At 53.4% G+C, this 22,277-nt stretch overlaps 2 protein-coding genes across 4 annotated transcripts; one reads left to right on the plus strand and one right to left on the minus strand.

The window, feature by feature from the left end:
* Window positions 1–195: 195 nt before the first annotated feature.
* Window positions 196–16,312, minus strand: mfn1b (mitofusin 1b). Its single transcript, XM_088621621.1, has 18 exons — window positions 15,149–16,312; window positions 12,890–13,013; window positions 12,545–12,680; window positions 12,286–12,448; window positions 11,506–11,630; window positions 10,968–11,076; window positions 9,928–10,035; window positions 7,542–7,695; window positions 7,152–7,219; window positions 5,816–5,937; window positions 5,161–5,287; window positions 4,379–4,483; window positions 3,880–3,982; window positions 3,129–3,355; window positions 2,700–2,855; window positions 2,283–2,479; window positions 1,782–1,916; window positions 196–1,161 (listed from the first exon to the last, which is right to left on the minus strand). The coding sequence occupies exons 2-18, from the start codon at window positions 13,002–13,004 to the stop codon at window positions 1,092–1,094; spliced, it is 2,220 nt and encodes a 739-aa protein (XP_088477747.1). The 5' UTR covers window positions 13,005–13,013; window positions 15,149–16,312; the 3' UTR covers window positions 196–1,091.
* Window positions 16,313–17,162: 850 nt separating this feature from the next.
* Window positions 17,163–21,429, plus strand: LOC148677374 (calcium-activated potassium channel subunit beta-3-like). Of its 3 annotated transcripts, none has more exons than XM_088621637.1 (4): window positions 17,163–17,359; window positions 19,173–19,373; window positions 20,096–20,294; window positions 20,768–21,429. In XM_088621637.1, exons 1-4 carry the CDS (start codon window positions 17,346–17,348, stop codon window positions 21,170–21,172), a joined length of 819 nt encoding a protein of 272 aa, XP_088477763.1. In that variant the 5' UTR covers window positions 17,163–17,345; the 3' UTR covers window positions 21,173–21,429. The 3 variants fall into 3 exon arrangements, with proteins under 3 accessions (XP_088477763.1, XP_088477761.1, XP_088477762.1); XM_088621635.1 differs by lacking the exon at window positions 17,163–17,359 and adding an exon at window positions 18,019–18,927; XM_088621636.1 differs by lacking the exon at window positions 17,163–17,359 and adding an exon at window positions 18,019–18,927 and having other exon boundaries at window positions 20,099–20,294.
* The last annotated feature ends 848 nt before the right edge of the window (window positions 21,430–22,277 follow it).

The raw sequence follows: 22,277 nt of genomic DNA on the forward strand, positions 1-22,277 counted from the left end.
TGTGATTCAGATCTAGTGATGGGAAGTCTGTTATTCTGAATCCTTTTTCAATTACAAATTTCAAATGTTTTTTGGCAGCTACATCTTATCTTATCGTGCACTACTTCTTACTGTAAAGGCCAAAGGGACAAAAAAAAAAACAGCCACTTCTGGCTCATCGACCAATAATTCCCAGCACCACAAAAAAGAATGCGCTTTTAACAATTTGATACTTTAATTAAATTTCTTTCATATAAATAAAGAGGTAACTACAGTGGCTCTTCAAACCGAAAAAAGCAATAATAGATGGGACTTTCACAAAGAAGAAAAAGTTTTTTTTTACAGTATTGCCCAGCTCATGCTTGTACAAACCATTACCAAAAAATATAAAATACAATTGTGGTAATCAAACAGTTCTATACAAACCTTATTTTTCTCAAAAACTGACTTTCACAACAGTGAATATGGCAGACTGAGCACACCTTGGGGTTAACCTTGAAGGTTATGGCCCCTCAAAAGACAGATTGAGGTTTCACATATTCTGCTCAAGGTTACAGCACTACAGGGTAGAGCCATGATCCGCAGTGGCAGAAACAGTCTTTAAATCACTGCTCAGGTCTTGTGGACACCAGCTGGAAGACGAGCCAGAGCACAGCTCCATGTGTTGTAGTAACAGACATGCCAGACCAATGACCAGTGCAGGACTGGAAATGTCCACCTGTTTCAAATCAGACTTCGATAACAATGATCTTCAAAAGTGAATATACCTGTAAAACGGCTCAAACAGGGTTTGAACTCTGGTAATTTAGCTTGTTGTAGAGTATTAAAGCTCTTCTCTAAAGCACCACATTATACCTGAAAAATTATTCAGACCTGTGTGATTCAGGTGTGTTTCGTTTCAACCTTAGGTTTATTAAGGATCCTAGAGGGGAGATAAAAGTAGAAAGGTACAAAAACATCTGAAGGGCTTACTGAGAAAGGGTGGGTAATCCTTTTTTGTGAACTCTTGGTACAGACTTCTCTGATGAAAAATAAAATCTGCTATAAAAAGAGCTCTCCTTCCTGCCACGGTGTGCGGAGCCTGTGGGTCCTCTGTCCTGGGGTGGGGAGACTTACTGCTCAGGCTGTAAATACTGCGTGGTGAAATTCTGCAGCTCTGTCTCCAGTCGCGTTGCCTTGTGCCTAAAAGAAAAGCGTAGCATCCAAAAAGTGGGTTGACAATAACCTGACACAGAAAGCTAGCCGAGAGCCCTGCGTTGGTGGCATTTGGGTATAAATTGAAAGTTGCAACAGGGTGATGCAGACCTGTGGTCCTCACCTGTACAGTATTGTCTCAGGCTGGCTGGGAGGAGAGCCAGCCTACTAACCAGAACTATCGGCAGACAGTGTTCACGGCTTTATTACAGTAGAAACATCCCTGAAAACCATGTAGCTACGTACAGCGACAGCGACATTTGCAGCAACTGCTTTTGTATTTTGGAACATAGCCAGATGAGCAGCACAAGCTGTCATGTCATGTAAAACTGCACGTATCGCGAGACGTGGCTACACCTCCAACAGCAGAGCGATGTGGTGTGAGAAAAGCAGCAGAATAGCTGTAATAAAATTGCCAGAGGGATGCATGGGCATGTACAAGGCAAGACAGGCGAGCACTGGATGCCCGAGACAGGTCGAGGTCAAGTGTCAAACACAAGGATCTTTAAACCGCTCTTTCAGGTCTCCTGGGAAGGGACGTCCAGTAAACGGAAGGCAGGTTTCGTTGTCGACGTCTCAGTCTGTCCGTAAAAGACGGCGACGCTCACCTCAGGCTCTTGGACCGGCTCTGGACTGCTGCCAGCCGCTCGATGTTGTTGGTGAGCCTGCTGATCTCGCCCTCCAGCTCCTTCTGCGTGAGGTCCACCTGCTGGCACAGCCGCGCAAAGGTAGAAGCCATCTCCCTGCATCGCCGGGGGAAACGGATGTGAAGACCCGATCGCTGCCCGCTGCCCGCGGCCCCTTGCCCACACCCACACGCCCCCCGTACCCTCACTGCCTGCGGCCCCTGAAGAGCTGAACAGCTATGAAGGTATGAAGACCTTGCCCTCATCACGGACCCTGGTGTTCGCTGGTCAGTACAGGTCAATGTCGGAGGAACCTTGAAATCGGAGCTGCTCACCCACCCAGTCTGCTACCTCACATACCTTTTTAAAACTGTCGCCACTGATCCAAGAAGTGAATAAGCATCGGACGGACAGCACGCAGGCGGTCACACCGAGCGCTGGCGAGAGGGCCACGCGGGGGCGGTCCCCGCAGGGCGGACTTACTGCTGGACCTGCTGGCTGCAGCTGGCGCTGGTGAAGCTGACGATCAGCTGCAGCCTCTCGGTGGAGTAGTCCACGAACTGCCGCTTCAGAGCCCTCTCCTGCGCGCGGGTCGTCCACGTGAGCCGCTCGTACAGGTACAGCAGCCCGTACAGCCCGGCCGACAGCGCGATCAGCCTCCAGCCCACCGTCCGCCACACCTGCCCGGCGGAAGAGCAGGGCCCGTCAGCCCCTCCTGCCTTTTCCCCCACCAGCCCCCCCAGACTGCCGCTGGCCTGGCTGCCAGCTCTACCTGTAGTTAGTTTTGTATCAAAGGCAGCACCTGAGGCCAGGCATGGAGAACACCCGTCCTTACCCAGAACTCCCTCCTTGCTTGGCCTTTCCGAACCTGAACTGGAGGCCAGACAGGCGGACACTCACCACTCCGCCGGCGATGAGGACGCTCATGGACGTCCGCGAGGTGAGCGAGGCCAAGCCGGCGGCCATGGACAGCACCAGCTCGTCCTGAGACGGGGCGCCCTGGGCCCCAGGCAGACCCCCCACTGCCGGCGGCGTCGTCGCCAGAGGCTGGGGAATCTGGGAAGAGGACGGGCGGCCGATGAGGAAAGCCCTCCCCGCTGCCAGGAGCGCACAAGCTTAAGCTAGGTTAGACCCAGGGCTGTTTGTGGCCCCTCCTGTTTGTGCCTGTGAGACGCTCCTTTTAACCGGGCAGGGCAGGGATATCAACACCGCAGGGGTGCTCCTTTGGGGTTTTTTTACTTTTCAACTTCGCGATGAAAGCAGGGGAGTCTCACGACTGGCAAGAGGGGCTGAACCGCGCAAGGTCAGCGAGCGGCACGCCGCTCCTACCTGGAAGCTTCTGTCCACCAGCGTCAGGGCCCTTTTGGCGTTGGCGGGGCCCAGGAAGCGGGTGACCAGGGCCGCCCAGCCCAGAGAGAAGCGGAACTCGATGTCCTCCTGGAAGTCGGAGCAGAGACTGCCGCAGCTCAGGTCATAGCTGAGGTCGAACTTCCTGCAGGGGACCAGCATGTGGAGCCGGTCCTGAGCAGCAGGGGGCAGCAGAGGCTGCAGGCTCTCTGAGAGGAGGGGGAGGAGGACGACGACAAGCGGTCAGGACTCAGGACTTCAACCCAGGTAGAGAAATGTAGGGATGCACGTTCCTATCGGTCTGCACATCTGTTTAGCTATCCGGCACACAAGCTGCTTTTCCCATTTATCCAGCTTCTCATCGGCCTAGCTACACATCAATTAATCCCTATACAGAGCGTGCATTTTACGGTCAAACCGTTGATGAAAAAGAAGTTTCATTTGGACAAGACCTCATGATACTAAGGACTTTGTAAACTGCAAAACACAGGGATGACCACAATTACAGCTCCTTTAACTTGGGGCTTTCCTGCGTTAACTGGAAAAACAAACTCGCCGTCTCTCTTACTTCACTCTTCCAGGGCCAGGGTGTACCCCAAAGGCCCAACTTCTATTTTAAAACGCGTCTACTCCTCACAAAAACCTGGCTGTGATTTTTTCCCCGTGTTGACAAATGAAAGACGCAGTGGTACTGCTTCGTGGGCAGAATTCAGCCCCTCCCGCATGTTCTCACCGATCATCTGCTGCTGGGCTGAGTGCACAGACGCGTTGACAGCGCTAGAGCAGCGAAAGGCCAAGTTCTTCCCCATTCCTTCCTCCACGTGTTTCAGAAGTTCCTTCAAAGACAGGTGATGGGCATGAGAATCACCGCACGCGAGTACAGGTGCAGGCATTGAAGCTCCAGGTAGAGATTTTCACGCAGGACCTGACTGCTAATGAGCCCAACCGCAAACGAGCAGCAGGGGTGCAGTTAAGTTCTGCTAGCAAAAGGTCACAAGCGCCGAAGGCCACCTGGATCAGGAAATCTGACACTGGCAGGTCTTCACCAATACCATGGAGCAATCAATCGTTCTTTTGTTTACAAAAGCATCCCTTGACTGCCTAGAGTTCGATCCTGCGAGTTCGAGCTGAGGAACTGAAGAGTCAGCTGATCTCGCTGAGGCCCCACGAGTTTCCACTCTCTTCCTCAACACGACCAGGACGGGCCTGCTCTCCACCGGCGGTACACTTACAGATTTGTACATTTTTAAAACTTGCGCAGAGGGATGAAAATCAGAGTGGAACTCATCCACCAGCACCGACAGACGGCAAATCTCTTCCGCCATTGCGTTGGAAACCTGAAAAGGTAAAAAACTGAGGTCAAGATCGCCTACAGCAGAGATGCTGATTGTTCCTGTCTGGGGAGCCTCTGTTCCAGGAGTCAGTCTCAATCCTTACTCCCGACTTAAACTTGGCAGAATATTTAGGATAACGTCCAGCCCAGCCAGCGTGCTTATCAGCTTGTTACATATGGGGGCACCTCGACAGCCTGAGAACTGTAGTTCGCTGCTGTCTGGATCCTCACCTCTGAACTGGACGCTCTCCACTTTCCCTCCACAAGCAGAAACCTGCTCCCTCCCACCACACACATTGTACAGGCCCTCGTCATCCCGTCATTATAAAATCAGTCCGAAAAACAGCGCAAACTTCTTCACTAAAACACCAGAGGAATAGAAACGCGCTACAGCAGACCTACCCTGTCTGAATGTCGATTTCATATGCCTTCATCAACCCACAACACGCATGTCAAAAAATCCTTCTTAATCATTCAAAGCACTTCATATTTGTACCAGCTTATACAGCAGGGCACTTTACTGAAGTACACTGCTTAAGGCTACAACGGTAGTGCCCTACTTGGGATTTGAACCCACAACCTTCCAGGTCGGAGTCCAGACCTGCACCCCCTATTGGCTCCAGCTGTGCTGCTTCTTTTGGGACATTAATCAGGGAGGGCACGAGCTCAGTTTCTGCTTACCTTGGCCTCCACTTCTTCCGTCACGGCCTTGATCTTCTTCTTAATGTCCTCGGTCAGCAGGTTCAGCTGATTGCGGACAAACTCCAGTCGGTCCACCTGGTCGTCCTTCTCTTCCAGCGAACGGACTCTTGGGGCGAGGGGACAGCAGAGGAGAGCCATTAGACACTTGGTCCGCCAGGTGTCACTTTACCACAAAGACTGGTCTGTATTATTTGGATTCAGGCTGTACAAGTGCTGATGCCGTTCTGGAGATGTGCCCAAAGGCTTTCTGCAGAAGTCATCTGGGCAACAAGACCTATAGCAGCAAACACATGCTTCACCACCTGCTGCCTGACTGGATAAAACAGTGGAAACAGGGCCGCCATTAAATACTGGTGTGACTCCAAGAGAGGGACATTAACGCTCATATCAAGCCCTTGGAGATCAGCCGTGACGAACAGCTTTTGGGAATTAAAATTGGTTTCCGTGAAGGCTGATCAAAAGGCAGAGGCTGGTGAATTCGAGCTGGTCCTCCTGTTGTTGCTGCTGCCTACAGAAGGCAGCAGTGCAGACCCAGAGCAGGGTTTCGCGGTTGAAATCGAGCAGCTTTGAGAAGGGGAGGAGAACAAGCCCCCAGGTGCCCTGGGGCACGGGAGAGGAAGTGGTAGGCGCTCACCTCTTCTCTGCTGAGGTGATATTGATGGCGTCCATGATGCCCTTCACGGTCTCAGTGATCTGCCTGGCCCTGATCGTGTGCTGCTCAAACTTTGTCTTCACTGCTGACTGCGAGATACACTCCTGCGAGGCCACGACACGTTACTGTGATGACAGAGCGGCACAGGGCGGCCGCGCTCAGAGAGCAGGGAGAACATACCGAGCTGCTGCTGGCAACGCAAAGGGAAACCAACTCAAAACCAACGCGACGCCGACTCAAGGCCACCGACTCCGCAAACCTGCAGCAGCAGACCAGTACCTTCCCCCAGGAGCCACCCCCTCAATTCTCACAGTAATGTGCTTCTTCCAGAATGAAGAAACTCAAAATCACAAAAACCCAAAGGTCACAAAAAGAAACAGGACAATAACTGAAACTCCTACAACCATGCAGATCACCAAACACAGCTGAACATCTAGATGGCGATACTGAGGATGTTCAGAGAAGAACTAATCCACTGTGACATTGGAAAATTAAATAAAATCGCATTTAACACATCACATCCCAAGGGAAATTAAAAGAAAATAACAACCAGAAAGCAGAAAAACAGAAAGGAATAGGAAAAGGAAAAATGAAGGCAAGAACAGAAGAGAGAGGGGTCTTCAGAGCCTCGCCGAAGCAAATCTAGACTTCAGCAATGAGGACACAGCTCGACGGTTGAGCACAGAGCAGTGAGGGCTGCTGGGAGGGCAGGGCTTGAGCACAGGAGAACCGTGCAAGACCAGAACTGTCAGCCCTTCTGCGGTGAGCTCTACAGCCCCGCAAGGGGACAGCGGAGCAGGGTAGCGTCAGGAGGGTTTGCTCCTGTTTCCTCAGAGGGGCGGTTTTCAACTTCATTACGCCGATAGCTCATTTCAAATAACAAAACCCAAAATTAATAGGACGGAATAGTTGTCTCAACTTAGTTTTTCAGCAACCTTAATTTAAAAAAAAAGTGTATAATACCTTCCCCAGATAAATTCTGAACTGGCGTGCAATACTTTTGTGTGTTATTGACTAAAGTGCTTGATTTTAAAGGTTAGCAATCTAGATCAGTTCCCTCTGGAAGAATACCGTTTGAATTCTGGTCCTCATTTCCCGTTTATGTGCTGAGCTCTGAAGCAAAACTTAGCATTTCCTAAGAGAGAGGAAAGAGAGGTCTGTTGTGAAAGCAGCTGCTGTGTGTGCATTCAGCACTTGTACTGCAGAGGAGAGGAGAGCAAGACCGGTGGGTCAGCAGCCCTACAGAGGGACAGAACCACAGAGGGAAGAAGAAAAGCCAGGAGGAGCAGGACAAGCCTCTCTCAGCCTCTGCACTTGCCTCAAACGTTCTCTCAAAATTCTGGAACTCCTTCAGTCTCTCCTGGAACCCTTCAGCTAAAGCACCACCTGTCACAGAAAGTGAAATTAGTCCTGACATAGTTGAGCAGCAGGTCTAGATCTGACTTTACACAAGCAAAAAGAACAAAAAATGGAACAAAAAGTTTAACACCCAGCTAAATGCATTCTGCGTTATTGTCCAAGCTGACGTTACACCTAAGTCGACTTTTACAGTGACATAACGCACTCCAGCTCTGTGCACAAGCACTGCAGGGAGAACCAACGGACACATACGTATAGTGACAGAATGGTGCCCGTCTTCTTCCACCTGCACGTTTGTCTCGTCTGCCCACTGCCGAAAGTGACCGCAGGTCGCGGTGTGCGTGCTTACCCCCCTCCGGCATGCCCTGAGCTCGATGCATCCTGGCGTTCAGCGCCTCTTTCGCCGACACGAAGAAGATTCGACTGGGGGCCTGCTCTCGCTCCACCACCTTGAGCTCCTCCACCAGGAAGCTGACACAGCGGTCCATGTGCTGCCTCCTCACCTGCCGGGTCAACCACTGCCTCGTGACTCCCCAGAGCAGCCCAACAGACCCCCAGGCTCATGACTCTCCAGCCCAACAGACCCCCAGCCTCGTGACTCCCCAGCCTCGTGACTCCCCAGCCCAACCCATCAGAACCCCAGCCTCGTGACTCCCCAGCCCAACAGACCCCCAGCCTCGTGACTCCCCAGCCCAACAGACCCCCAGCCTCGTGACTCTCCAGCCCAACCCATCAGAACCCCAGCCTCGTGACTCCCCAGCCCAACAGAACCCCAGCCTTGTGACTCCCCAGCCCAACAGAACCCCAGCCTTGTGACTCCCCAGCCCAACAGAACCCCAGCCTCGTGACTCCCCAGCCCAACAGAACCCCAGCCTCGTGACTCCCCAGAGCAGCCCAACAGACCCCCAGCCTCGTGACTCCCCAGCCTCGTGACTCCCCAGCCCATCAGAACCCCAGCCTCGTGACTCCCCAGCCCAACAGACCCCCAGCCTCGTGACTCCCCAGCCCAACAGACCCCCAGCCTCGTGACTCCCCAGAGCAGCTCAACAGAACCCCAGCCTCGTGACTCCCCAGCCCATCAGAACCCCAGCCTCGTGACTCCCCAGCCCAACAGAACCCCAGCCTCGTGACTCCCCAGCCCAACAGAACCCCAGCCTCGTGACTCCCCAGCCTCGTGACTCCCCAGCCCAACAGACCCCCAGCCTCGTGACTCCCCAGCCCAACCCATCAGAACCCCAGCCTCGTGACTCCCCAGCCCAACAGACCCCCAGCCTCGTGACTCCCCAGCCCAACAGACCCCCAGCCTCGTGACTCTCCAGCCCAACCCATCAGAACCCCAGCCTCGTGACTCCCCAGCCCAACAGAACCCCAGCCTTGTGACTCCCCAGCCCAACAGAACCCCAGCCTCGTGACTCCCCAGCCCAACAGAACCCCAGCCTCGTGACTCCCCAGAGCAGCCCAACAGACCCCCAGCCTCGTGACTCCCCAGCCTCGTGACTCCCCAGCCCATCAGAACCCCAGCCTCGTGACTCCCCAGCCCAACAGACCCCCAGCCTCGTGACTCCCCAGCCCAACAGACCCCCAGCCTCGTGACTCCCCAGCCCAACAGACCCCCAGCCTCGTGACTCCCCAGAGCAGCTCAACAGAACCCCAGCCTCGTGACTCCCCAGCCCATCAGAACCCCAGCCTCGTGACTCCCCAGCCCAACAGAACCCCAGCCTCGTGACTCCCCAGCCCAACAGAACCCCAGCCTCGTGACTCCCCAGCCCATCAGAACCCCAGCCTCGTGACTCCCCAGCCCATCAGAACCCCAGCCTCGTGACTCCCCAGCCCAACAGAACCCCAGCCTCGTGACTCCCCAGCCCAACAGAACCCAAGTCTCTGCTAGTGCCGACTGAACACGGTCAGCAGCAAGGTGCTGCACTGCTCCGCCACCAGAGCCAGAAGGCCCAGGACGTCTCGCCTATCAAACACGATCCAGGCAACAAGCTGGCCTCCGGCCTCGGGCCCCTCCCTGTACTCGGGCTCTACTCACACCCTCCCTGTACTCGGGCTCTACTCACACCCTCCCTGTACTCGGGCTCTACTCACACCCTCCCTGTACTCGGGCTCTACTCACATCCTCCCTGTACTCGGGCCCCTCTCGCACCCTCCCTGTACTCGGGCCCCTCTCGCACCCTCCCTGTACTCGGGCCCCTCTCACACCCTCCCTGTACTCGGGCCCCTCTCACACCCTCCCTGTACTCGGGCTCTACTCACATCCTCCCTGTACTCGGGCTCTACTCACATCCTCCCTGTACTCGGGCTCTACTCACACCCTCCCTGTACTCGGGCTCTACTCACACCCTCCCTGTACTCGGGCCCCTCTCACGCCCTCCCTGTACTCGGGCCCCTCTCACGCCCTCCCTGTACTCGGGCCCCTCTCACGCCCTCCCTGTCCTCGGGCTCTACTCACGCCCTCCCTGTCCTCGGGCTCTACTCACGCCCTCCCTGTACTCGGGCTCTACTCACGCCCTCCCTGTACTCGGGCTCTACTCACGCCCTCCCTGTACTCGGGCCCTACTCACGCCCTCCCTGTACTCGGGCCCTACTCACGCCCTCCCTGTACTCGGGCCCTACTCAAGCCCTCCCTGTACTCGGGCCCTACTCACGCCCTCCCTGTACTCGGGCCCTACTCACGCACTCCCTGTACTCGGGCCCTACTCACGCCCTCCCTGTACTCGGGCTCTACTCACATCCTCCATGTACTCGGGCTCGGCGGCCGACGCGTCCCACCGGTTGTTCAGGATGAAGATGTTGGGCTTGGAAAGACGCTCATTCACCTTGTGGAAAAAGTGCTTTTCCTTGGAGTGAAAAGGAAACAAGGAGCGTTCAGACTTCCAGGTGCACTCCAGGCCTTTATAGATTCTGGCCCTCATCACAGGCTTAACCTGGGGGCCCTACGCCCCTTTGAGTGACTTCACACTGGGGTGCCCACTGTGGCGTCCGCTGCCTATGGACAAAGACAGGCCACACCACAAGGCTCTTGCCATACTGCTGCCCATCATGGGGCATGTGGAGATCACCACCAGGGCAGTAGCCTCTCTGCTGCTGGGACCCAGGCTGTACACACTTCAGACTGCACTGCACTGAGGGTGCGAAGTCTGTGATACAGTTTTGAACATCAATTCTTCAATGTACACACACACACACGCACACACTGTTCTCTGTACACCTTTAAATATAATGGCCTGAAAACCCTTCAAGGTAAAAAAAAAAAACGAACTGTAAGAATGTCAATAATCCTCATGTCTGCGTCCATGCATTGAACATATCATATTCTCCTTCAGCAGCTGCAGGAGGGACTATTTAGAGAACGGCTTACTGTAAATACTAGGCCAGAGAAGCCGACCTCTGAAAGCACTGGCATGGATGACCTGTCTGACATTGTGTGCTCTGGAGTGCCTCAGATAGTTCAGCAGAGATAAACAGAGAGGTCACTCTGTAGCGTGTACAAATGCTGTATGTCTCTGTTCTAGTAGTTATTTGCTAACTCTGGGTGTAAAACGTACCATTCTAACGCAGGCATTTCTTGTTTGACAAAGAAACACTGCACAACCGTCATTAGCCTTTCAACAAGTGGTATGGCGAACATGAACCATTCTGCAAAGTGCTAGCCAGGGGGGTTTAAAAAACAGACCCCTCAGAATCGCAGGCAAATATAGGAAGTAATGAATAAAAAACAGTTTAGCACTCCTGTGAGCAAAGCAGATGGACAGGTCGTGTGCACACTTACGGTGTTCATCAGCGTAGACTCGGAGTTGGCCACCAAGACAAACACATCCGCGTCCAGACAGAACTTGTCGATCCAGGTGTCCAGCTCAGTTGTCACATCAGTCCCTGGACTGGGAGAGTGAGACCAGTTTCACAAATTACTACTCCTTGCATGTGTAATCTGGATTGCAGGGGTCAAGGTCCGTCTCCAAGCCTTGGGAAACTGGACAAGACGCCCTGTAAAATGTCTGGACTCCAGGTCTGACGTTTATCCACCACAAAGTTTTGGCAACACTAAGTTTTGCTGACATAACACTTAAGGACGCATAGCAAACTTAGCATTGCTCTTTAAAAACAGTTGGTGAAATTAAATGAAAGTTAAGTGTGTTTTAAAGCACCCTTGCTTGTTCTTCTTAGCACACCAGCTGAACAGGAATGACAGGCCAGGAGAGGCCTGGGCTCATTCTGCTCAAGCTCAGGCGCTCGGCAAACAGACTCGAGAGGGGAAGGGGGAGTCTTGTCTGAGGCGAGTGGCCCTGGCCTCGGACCGGACACTATACCTGTCCACCAGCACCAGGTCGTCCCTCAGAAGGGCACACTTCGCCTTGGGCCAGAAGACCTTCACCAGGCAGCCGCAGTCCAGGCTCTTGTCCATGTGCAGGGCGTGGGCGAGCTGGTTCACGGTCTGCTGGCGACAGGGAGGGAGCGGGGAGCGGGGGGCAGACAAAGGGATGCTGAACACTTTTTTTAAACCCTGTTACTTAAGTTCATATAAAGCACTCACAGGACTGAGCAGAACACAGACAGGCCTCGGTTACATCCATCGAGATTTCAGTACAAATTAAAGTCACTCCAGGCATCAACTGTGCCAGATGGAGCCAACCAACATCAGGTGGTGACGTACCCTGCCCCGACAGGACAGCCCCTGATCCCCCATTTCTATCCCCCTTCGGGCTCAAAGCACCTCTCCCACCGCGCAAAGGACTGCGCCGGAGTGCCGGGCGGAGTCACACTGCTTGCACCGCTTGCCAGAATAATATCAACCCCCCTCAAGCTCTTAAGCCAGGCAGGGCCTTTCCGAGCTTCTCAACTCTTGCGGAGCAGCGCACCACGACGCCCGTGCCCAGTTCCCCTGAGGGGGCCCCGGAGTGACCCCCGACTTCTGCCGTGTGGCAGCTGGGGGGGAGGGGGGGGGAACCCGGTACCACTGTGCACAGGACGGCGCCGCCTTTCAAAAGCTGGCAGGCTCCTGCAACACCGACGTGCTTTTCCGAGCGTACAGGGGCAGCAGGGCTGGGAACGCCCTCAGCGCCAGCTCCCGGACACTTGGGCTGCCGCACCTTGACGCTCTGCTCCTCCTCCGAGCCCTCGGTCTTGAGGTAGGCCTTGTCCCCGTCTGTGCCCTCCACGCTGAGGAAGCAGTTGGTGGTGTGGCCGATGCCGCTGGGCAGCACGCGGTCTCGCAGCATGGCGTTGATCACCGTGCTCTTCCCGTTGCTGGTTCTGGGAAAGGAAACGAAGCCGCGGGGGGTCAGGCGGGCGCCGGCGGGCTCCGCACTCGGGGAGGGGGGGGGGCACGGCGCGGCGCGGCGCCTGTACCTGCCGAAGAAGGCCACCTTCATGTGCCTCCGGGCCAGGACCTCGCTGATCACGGCGATCTTCTCGGTGTCCGCCTGGATCCGCGCCCTCTGCTCCGCCGTGGCGATCTGCTCCAGCTCCTCGGTCCGGCAGGTTTCTGGCAGGAGCAGACCGAAAAGCTTCAGGCACGTCTCACGTCTCTCCTCCCACCTCCCCGCCCAGCTCTAAGGTTTGTAGCCAACGAGGACGGCCCTGCTGTGGCGGCACACTCGCATGCCCAGCGATTGGTTTAACGCCGGGACGGACGCAAACTCCAGCACCTGCAGCACGGCCAAGATCCCGACTCCTGCGGTCCTCTTCCCTTACCTTCCAGGAATGCCGCTCCTTCGTTGACATAATCCAGCAGCTGCTGGAAGATGGAGCTGATCTTCCTCTTCGCCAGCACAAAGTGCTTCAGGGGGGACTGGTCTCCTTGCTCCATGCTGTTGTCCTGAAAAGCAGCCAGTTCGACACTACGTGAGGGACTGTGGACATCACAGCTGTGTCCCACACTAACAGGCAAACAGACTAAGTCTCTCTAGTTGGAAGGGAGTGTCCCACACTAACAGGCTGGAGGAACTGAGTCTCTTTAGTCTGAAGGGAGTGTCCCGCACTGACAGGCTGGAGGAACTGAGTCTCTTTAGTCTGACGGGAGTGTCCTGCACTGACAGGCTGGAGGAACTGAGTCTCTTTAGTCTGACGGGAGTGTCCTGCACTGACAGGCTGGAGGAACTGAGTCTCTTTAGTCTGACGGGAGTGTCCTGCACTGACAGGCTGGAGGAACTGAGTCTCTTTAGTCTGACGGGAGTGTCCTGCACTGACAGGCTGGAGGAACTGAGTCTCTTTGGTCTGAAGGGAGTATCCCACACCACAGTGCGTCTAAAACTGAGAACAGGAGGTCCTTATTTACCCAAAGGGGTGAGAGAGTCTGCAACAAGCTTACAGATTGGATCATGTTTCTCACTTTAAAAAAATTCAAAGAGGCCATTAACTATTGCTATTTGGTCGGAATGATTTGGGACTCCACAAGCACAAAGAGTCAGAGAATTGCTCATAATTGTACATTAATTGTGCAAGAAACATGACTGCACTGCTACAGCAGGAACAGACCCATGAGAAAACTAGAGAATTCTGTGCCATACAGAGATCTGGACAGGTAATGTTAAGCTCTGGTTTGTGGGTGACCTCGTGACACTGGCTTATCTCCTAGGATGCATAAGTAAGGTCACACACACACACACACACACACACACACACACACACACACACACACACCCTGTGAGAGTGTGTAAACCCAGAAGAGCACTGGGAAACACACTCTTTACAGCCCCACCCATCTCACACACCACTTGAGCAGACTGCGGGGGAAAAGGTTTTAGTTTCGTTTCTGTGTAGTATATCTTTCCAAGTCTGTCTCTCAAACTTACAGAAGGTTAGAATACTAAAGCAAATAAAGTTGATAATCTTGGGGTTCAATAATACTGTGCATCCTTCCCCAGTACCAGACGAGCACAGAAATAGCACCCCTGACCTGACCGAGTGACGTCTGCACTGCAAAGGGAACAGCTGGCTAATCCCCATCTATTTTAGTACCTTGTTTCTGTTTACACTTCACAAGCAGGAAAATCACAAAGCAGATATTATAAAACAGAAAAGGAGCGTTTTCAATGGCCAGTTTTAGATGTCCCTAGCACGTAGTAAGAAAAAAATGAAAAAAATTACCTTGCTTATTTTTAATACTGTAGCAATCATGGTCTCTGAGTCTTTAAAAGTCATCATGAATAACATTTAAAGAATATGTATTATACAGCTATTTTTAAAGCATAGCTTGTGGTTATCAGACACTTAAAGGCAAAAAAGCGTCAGTTTGAAGTGTTGAAACTGGTGCTATCACACAAGTCTTCTAGTATGAGGTAGGCGATGTACGTGACGACAGCGCTTCACCTGTCCTACGTCACACTGGAAAAGTTGCAGACATTGCTCGGTTCAGACCCAATGATATCTTTATCCCGATAGTTAAAGAATTTCAGAACCGAATGATTATGCAGACTTGGGGAAAAATAGACAACTCGCGGGAAAACCTGGCTGTGCAAAGCAAGGCTTAATTTTTCAGAATATCCCTCATTCCTTCATGTAGCGCTAATTAATGACCCGGCAAGTATCCCAGACTAATTTATTCCCCTTTCCTGACTTTCCTGAATTCTATCCCTGTCTCGACTGGGGCCGGACGCCTTGGTCAGACACAAGCTTCATAAACAGGAGATTAACAAGAAAGACACAGAGGCCTGTGTTTTGTTTAGTTTTCTTACCTTGGAACCGCTCCGGTATTATCAGTACTGGAACTTTAAAACCACCCAGTTGAAGATTCAAAACTGAAACAAGACCGCACGCCCGAAACGAAACCGCATTCCTGTTAACAAAACTGCCTGGAAGCAATAACCGGCAATAATGGTGACAGCCAGCCAGTTTTATGCACCTAAACACCCTCCTCGCCATGAAACTGCCACCGTATCTGTGCGCAGTGTCTCCTCACATTCTCATCACTGTTCGGAACTGCAGAAAACCGCAACATAGCTCCTGCTATACCTGACAGAGCTGAGATTCCGCCTCCCTTCGTCTATCCTGATCTCCGGGCCTCCTCACAGGCAGCTGCGGCTGCTCATACTCCGCGGCCAGTGCGGTGTTGTCGAGCCGGACAGGTCGCTCCGCTCCGCTGCTCGGTCAGAACTCGGCCCGGCCGGGGAGGCGTGACTGCGGGGTCGAGCTCACGGGCGCACCGCGTAAACCGTCCGGCGGGGAAACAAGAGCGCACCGCGTTAACCGTCCGGGAGGGAAACAAGAGCGCAAGGCGTAAACCGCCCGGGGCGGGAGGGACAAGAGCGCAAAGCACCAGAGGCATGCCCCCCCCGGCGGGCGCAGCGTGTCACTGCTTCTTCTAGCGACCCCGCCGGCGCTGTGAAGCGCTGCAGTGTTCAGCTCAGTTCAGTTTATTTGCCATATGCACAAGTGCAACGAGATGCTTACGTTTAAATGTCATTACCCTGACCTCGGGCGCCGAAATTCACCTCGACAATAGGGGTTAGTGAGCCAAACATATTGTGAACCACCATTCGTCGCTTTAAAAACAATCTTTCAAAGACCGGAATCGGTTTTGAACCAATAAAGTGAGTTGCACGGGTGGGCCCGTATCGCTTTTTCAGAGTGATATTGCAGTTAACAAGAAAATCGTAGTATTTGCTCACCGATCCTTGGACTGCCCACACGCGCTAGACTCTGATATTACAACGTAAATACAGGTTAAAATCATATTACATTAATACAACCTACAGAACGGTGTCTCACTGGCCGGGGCGGCGCTGCCCTCAGCCCTTGGGTCCTCTGTGTGAATCCGGTCTTCTGTGCGGAGTTTGCATGTTCTTTCCCTGTTCGTTTGGGTCTTCTCCTCTCTTTCTTTCAAAGACACTGGTGCGGTACAGCGCTGTCCCTAAATGGTCCCTGCGTGAGCGCTGTAGCGGACTGGGCTCAGTCCAGGAGGGTGTACTCCTGCCCTGGTCCGTCTGGTTCTGAGCAAGAGCGCTCGTGTCACAGATCGCTGTCAGGCGGGAACAGCAAGCATCTTGAGAAAAGGAAGGGAGAAGTTATTCACAGTTCATCACTCCTTCTTCGTGACGTTCTTCACAATCGTGTTTCCCTGTTTGAAAAGGTGCCCGTGCGGCCTCAAGCGGAACAATAAGAAAACCTTCATGCAGGCATGCACCTTTTGTACAGCTGTGCGTCGCTTAAAATGGGCTCTGCTACGAAGAGCGGTACTCGGAGCAAAACCTCGGCTGTTCTCCGTGTCCTGCAATGGAAGATGTGTCGCGGGTCCCTTCCCCAGCTCCGCTCTTTAGAGGAGTCTGGCCACAGCGCCCAGCTGGGCGGGATACGAACCGGTTCTTTGCTCTACAGTCCCGAGGTCCAGGGCACGGGCTCGCCAGGTGCATGGGAATGTTTCACTCAACCGCATGTTGCAGTTCAAACGATATCAGCTGTCCCACATCTGGGAGATGAAAACGGAGAGGATGAGTTTGCCGGGGGAAAAAATTGATGTTTCCTCTATGTCTTTTCAAGTCTTCTCAGGTGGATGACACCACTTTATTAACATAACATCACTTTATTAGGCCTGTTATTTCCCCGAAATAACACATCTGTAAAAGAACGAGGAAGAAAGTCACTGCCTTTTGTTCTCGGCGGCCTTGGGACAGATGCGAATCGATGTTTTTTTTTTAATCAGAGCCTGCCTGTTAGCGCCTTCACAAGAGATGTTGGAAGCTACAGATTATAGATCAAGTTTTACACTTTAAAATATTAGGGACATGTTAATGCTTCTTCAATAACCCAGTTGGCTTTTTCCATCTTTATACATGTGCAGGCGGTGATACCCATCTGGGGACACACAGCAGTCCGATTCTGCAGCACACAGCTTTTACATCACTCCTGCCTACGGCAGCAAAAACTGATATATCTTCGTAAAATCTGCATGTACAGCAAAGGTCTGCGTGCCCTTCTGTTATTTTGATATCTTTTTTCCCCCTGCGAGCAGCACCTGCACAAACACATTTCATGCATTATTAAACAGAGGGATATTGTCAGGGTGAAAGTTGGATTTGAAACTCCAGTCTGCTGAAGCCCTGACGGTTTGGGAGATCGAAGCCCGGGAAATGGGAGAAACAGGACTAAGTTCGCTGGAACCTTGAAAAAACCGAGAGAGATCGCCTGGCTGAAGTCCTCCACAGCAGCGCCGATGACACTGCCCATGTAAGTGTGCCGGTTGCTGACAGGGCTGGAAAGATAGTGCTGCGCCCAGTTCCGTCCATGTCCGAGAAATGTCACAGTTATGTTGTTTGCTTTGTCTTATCATGAAGCACGCAGTGGCAAGAACGAAGGCACTAACTGTAGGCAGCTGGAAGGATCTTAAAATCTGTATGCATGCATCAGTTCTCTTTCAACTGCTGCGGAAGACGTTGCGTTGCGCTTCGCGTGTGCCGGTGAGCTAAAAACCCTCGACAGTTACAGTACGTTCGCTGGTTTTGCCTCTCCTGCGCTCTCTGCGAGCAGTTAAGAGAGATTTGAGCGCCAGGGGAAGGTGGTGATGTGTCTTGACCAGCTTCAACGTCTTGACATGAAGAACCTCAGCGTGACAAACAGATCGTTAGGCGGTTGCTGAAAGCAGGAATGAAGTTCGTGGTTGGGTATGAAGTGAAAGGACAGGATAGAAAGAGCGTTATTGCCTGTGATCTGAGTTAATAGGTACATTAGACCCTGTTGCTGTTTTAACCCATAAACCCTCTCTAACTGTCGGGCAAAGCAAAGATTTCAGGACAAAAATGGAAACAAAATTACGTCTCTTCCACTCGAGTATTTTACTGTTGGTATGCAGTTTGCTTTTGCTGCAGAATCTGAAATTTCAGTCTGAGCCGGAATATCTGAGGGAGTTGTAACCTTTTGCACACATTATGCCCGATTCGTCTGGTAGCTGCATCACCTATTGTGGAGATTAATTAACCTTCTGTTCTGAACATAGGAAACGGGACAAAGGCTTTCGGCCCATCTAACCGTTTGGTAGTCAGTATGTTGGTGATCGGAGGATCTCATCCAGCTGTTTCTTGGAAGAGGCCAGGGTACCGTCTTGAACAACATGGCCGAGCAGCTTGTTCCACACTCCCACACCTCTGCCTCTCAGCTTGAAGTACACCTTCGAGTAGTTTCCACCAGAGTCTTCCGGTTCATGTCGCTCTGCTCATCGGAGACGTTTGCGGGGTTGAGCTTGTTGAAGGCTTGTGCCTGGTCGCCTGGTCGCCGGCTCTGTCCAAGGCGCAGACCGGAGGAGCCCGTCCTCTGCCCGTGTGCTGTGTTTTTGAACAGCGTCCCCCCGGTGGGGGGGCAGTGCAGTGGTCCCTCTCGTTCACTTCTCCTCCTCGCACACAGCAGGAGCTAATCCCTCGTAAACATGGAGCACAGGACACGCACGTCTTGAGGAAAGGAGTCTCCCTCCGGGCCTGTAACAGCCCACGGGGCATCGTTAGCTGGTGAGTCTGTTGGCGTTCCTATAGGAACCCGGGCGGTTGCCGCGGCAGCCAGGCCCAGGTGAGGGACAGGGTGCGAGCCGCACCTGCAATCCTCCCGTCAGAGGCTCCACGCCTCTGCGACGCGCTTCATCCGGGCGGTAGCGTGTGTGTGTGTGTGCTCCGCCGCGGCAGGGCCGGGGTCCGTGTTGCCATGTCCCAGCCAGGGGCGGACATGTCTCTCCAGCCGGCGTCGCGCAGGGGGTCCTGCGGAGTCCCGGTCCAGATCACGCTGCAGTGCGCGCGCAGACGCTTCACCAGGTAGGGTAACCACTCTCTCTGCCTTCTCCGGCTCTTCCGGAGAAGTCCTCTCCCCCGCCGCCCCAGACTGCTCGGCCCCCCATCCGTCTTTCGTCGTTTCGGGTTCTTCCCTCACCTGGCCTGAGCACGGCGAGGGCCCGTCGCCCGGCCCTGGGGCAGAGATCGGTCACGCTGCCAGGGCAGCAGAGGCAGCAGGGCCGGCCTCGGTGCTCCAGAAGAAGCTGCATGTGTTCTGCCTTCTGCAGGGATATGAGTGGCTCGGTGTCCGTGCAGGACCCTCGGAGCAGGGCCAGGGACGGGAAGGGCACGGACCGATGCAGGAGCCAGCCGCCCGTGTCCAGCGCCGGGGAGGACCGGGCTGTCCTGCTGGGGTTCGCCATGATGGCCTTCTCCGTGCTCATGCTCTTTGTGCTGGGCATCACCGTGGTCAAACCCTACATGCTCAGGTGAGAAGCCAGCAGCTGCAGACGGCTCGCGGCCGGGTCCTGCAGGGATTCCAAAAGGCCCCTGAGCTCAAGGCTGACATACTGGCACGGACCAGTGGCGGGACATGCTTCTCCTCCGTATTCCTGCAGCTACTAACTGCTTCATTAGCTCTTCATCATGCATGCGTCTCACGGTCTGTGTCGGCCGTTTCTCACGCACTGGTGAGCCCTCTTCTCTGTCTTTCTGAATTGGGGGGATGACTTCAGCTGCCGACTTGTATTTTTTCATCTTACGCCTGCTTGTTTCTTACTAGTTAATGGGTTCCTGTTGTGTTAAATGCACACTGCATCATGTTCTTTCACCTGCCTGCAAAACAAATTTCCCACCTGGGACAATAAAGGGAGCAAGTGACACATCTCAGGAGGAACAGAGCTTAAAAGAACAGAGTCTTAAACAGCAGTAATAGTTTTAACAAGATAGTGGAGCTTATATCTGTACGTGTGGTACTGTAAATAAACTAAACATGGATTTAAAATCCAGATAATTCCGAACTAATTTGCTCAAGTTAGAAATGATGCAGGTCATGTCCATACAGTGCAGGCATGACGCCCTGAAGCCAAGACTGCACCAGCTTCATAATGTAATCAAATGTAAATGGGATGAACTGCTGACTTTGCTGGAGTAAGTATTCAGGGAGTGGTGTGTGGAGTACTAATAGAGCCCCCCGATGCCCGCGCTGCAGCAGCTGGAGCGAGCAGGCAAACTGCACGGTGATCCGCACGGAGATCCTGGAGGACTGGGTGGACTGCACCTTCATCTGCGGGGTGGACTGCCGCGGCCAGGCCAAGTACCCCTGCCTGCAGGTCTTCGTCAACCTCTCCTCTTCGGGGCAGAAGGCCGTGCTGCATTACAACGACGAGGTCATCCAGCAAAACCCCAAGGTAGGGCAGGAGAGAAATTCTCCTCCAGCCTTCGGACATGGGAGACACCTGGCAGAGAGATGCGTCGCTCAGACAAGCTTGCTGCAGCTGTTCCTCATAGGTTCCTCATGTTGCAAAACCACAACAGGGCAGCTGCCTGACATGGTCCTTCCGAAGAAAAACAGGGCCAAATGGTAAATGTAATGCAATTCGGGAAGGTGGTGTGTTGCTGTGAACTTGACACAAGGAAAGATACAGCTGAGACCTGTTACAACTTATTCCATGCCAGGACAGACTTTTTCCAAATAAAAATGAGCACCTTGCCATTAAACCCCCAGGGTGTTTAATGCCGCACACAGAGCATTATCCACCCGGTGTAGAAGTTGTTTAGCTACCAGAATGAGGGGGTGCAAGAGCCACTCGCTTTCTGCTGTGCAATGCCCGCCAGGCAGCGCGACAGCAGAGCTCACCGCGCTGTGCTCTTGTGTTTCCAGTGTTTCTACATACCCAAGTGCTTACGAGACGGGGACGAGCTGCTCAGCGATGCCAAGAGGATCCTGCGCTCCCTCCACCCAGGCCACGGCAGCCCCTTCTCCTGCCACTACAGCCCGGACAAGAAGCCCCGAGACGCCATCCTGTTCAAGAAGTACGACAGCGTGGTGGTGCTGCACTGCCTGCTGTGGCCCTCCCTGCTGCTGGTGGCCGGCGCTCTGGTCGTGGCCATGGTGAAGCTCACCCAGCACCTGTCCCAGCTGGCCGCGGGGCTCCCCGCCGCCCCGCAGAAGAGCGACTCGGGGCCCCCCAGCCCGGGGTCGAGGCGAAGCGGCCAGAGCAAGCTCCACAAGCTCTTCCAGGGGAGGCCCCGGCTCCGGCAATCCCAGCATGCCCTGCTCTGCTGAGGCCTGCCGCCCTGGGGCCCTCCCAGCGGGGGCGCCCTTGTCCTCAGGACACGGAGGCTGTGCGCAAACGACAAAACCAAACCAGATGTTCCCACACTCTTCCTGATCTTCCCTCCTCTGAAGACACTGACGGAGGGACCTGACTGGGGAAAGGCCACACTTTCCAACCCCACCTGGACGAACTCAACTCTTTCGGTGTCAGTTCTTCTCTTCTTCCCCATTGTCACAAGCGATATTAAACATCTGATTTCTTTTGACTTCTGATTTCTCTACTCCTGTTCTTGATAATTGCGAACAAGACATGAGCTGCTCTCGAAGACGTCATGGGTGCCCAATACTGCTCCGATCTTCTGCTCCGTAGTGCAGAAAAGAGCTTGTCATGGCCTTTGCGGTTTCTTTGGTGGCCTGGTTCTGGCACGAACGCCCTGGCCATGTTATTGAGGCTGGGACCCTGGTCTTTTCCAAGAAATGACCGAATGAGATCCTCAGATCGATTATTTACCGACTCCTGAACGGGCTCGATGGGCCAAACGACCTCTTGTTACGGACGGACTTTCCTTATTACAACATTCCTTAGCTTCTGTACGTAATCTTGATCAAAACGCAAACTGGAGTTTCCTCACTTTTTCCACCCAGCAAACGGTTTTGTTTGTATACAGTCCATGCACAATACAATTCGTGTCTGAAAGCCAAATATAAACATCGAACCTCAGAACTGAGTTTCCCCCAGTTCTGTTATAAATAGGGGGGTTAGTTCCTGGAATAAGGCTCGATGCACATTCATCAGGAAAATAATGGCATCTTGTATGCCATCACTGCTCATTCCAGCACTATACCTACACCTATACCTGCAAACTGATGCCTTGCACAGTCCAACCTTTAATGCCTCTGGCAGCACATGTGTAACGATCAGCTGTCCACTACTCCTGCCAAAGCGATCGGACGATGTCAACAGGTGCTCAGTACTCCGTTGGCAGTCTGCAGGCATTCAGAAAACCGAAAAATCGTTCATTTCTCATGACGGGGTCACGTTTCATCTTTCACCCGAGATGAACAATCCAAAGGCAAGCAGCTTTAAAATCTTGTGCCGGCTCGAAAACATCGC

The sequence above is a fragment of the Lepisosteus platostomus genome, chromosome 2, assembly GCF_059453375.1.
Source record: "Lepisosteus platostomus isolate fLepPlt1 chromosome 2, fLepPlt1.hap1, whole genome shotgun sequence".
NCBI lineage: Eukaryota > Metazoa > Chordata > Actinopteri > Semionotiformes > Lepisosteidae > Lepisosteus > Lepisosteus platostomus.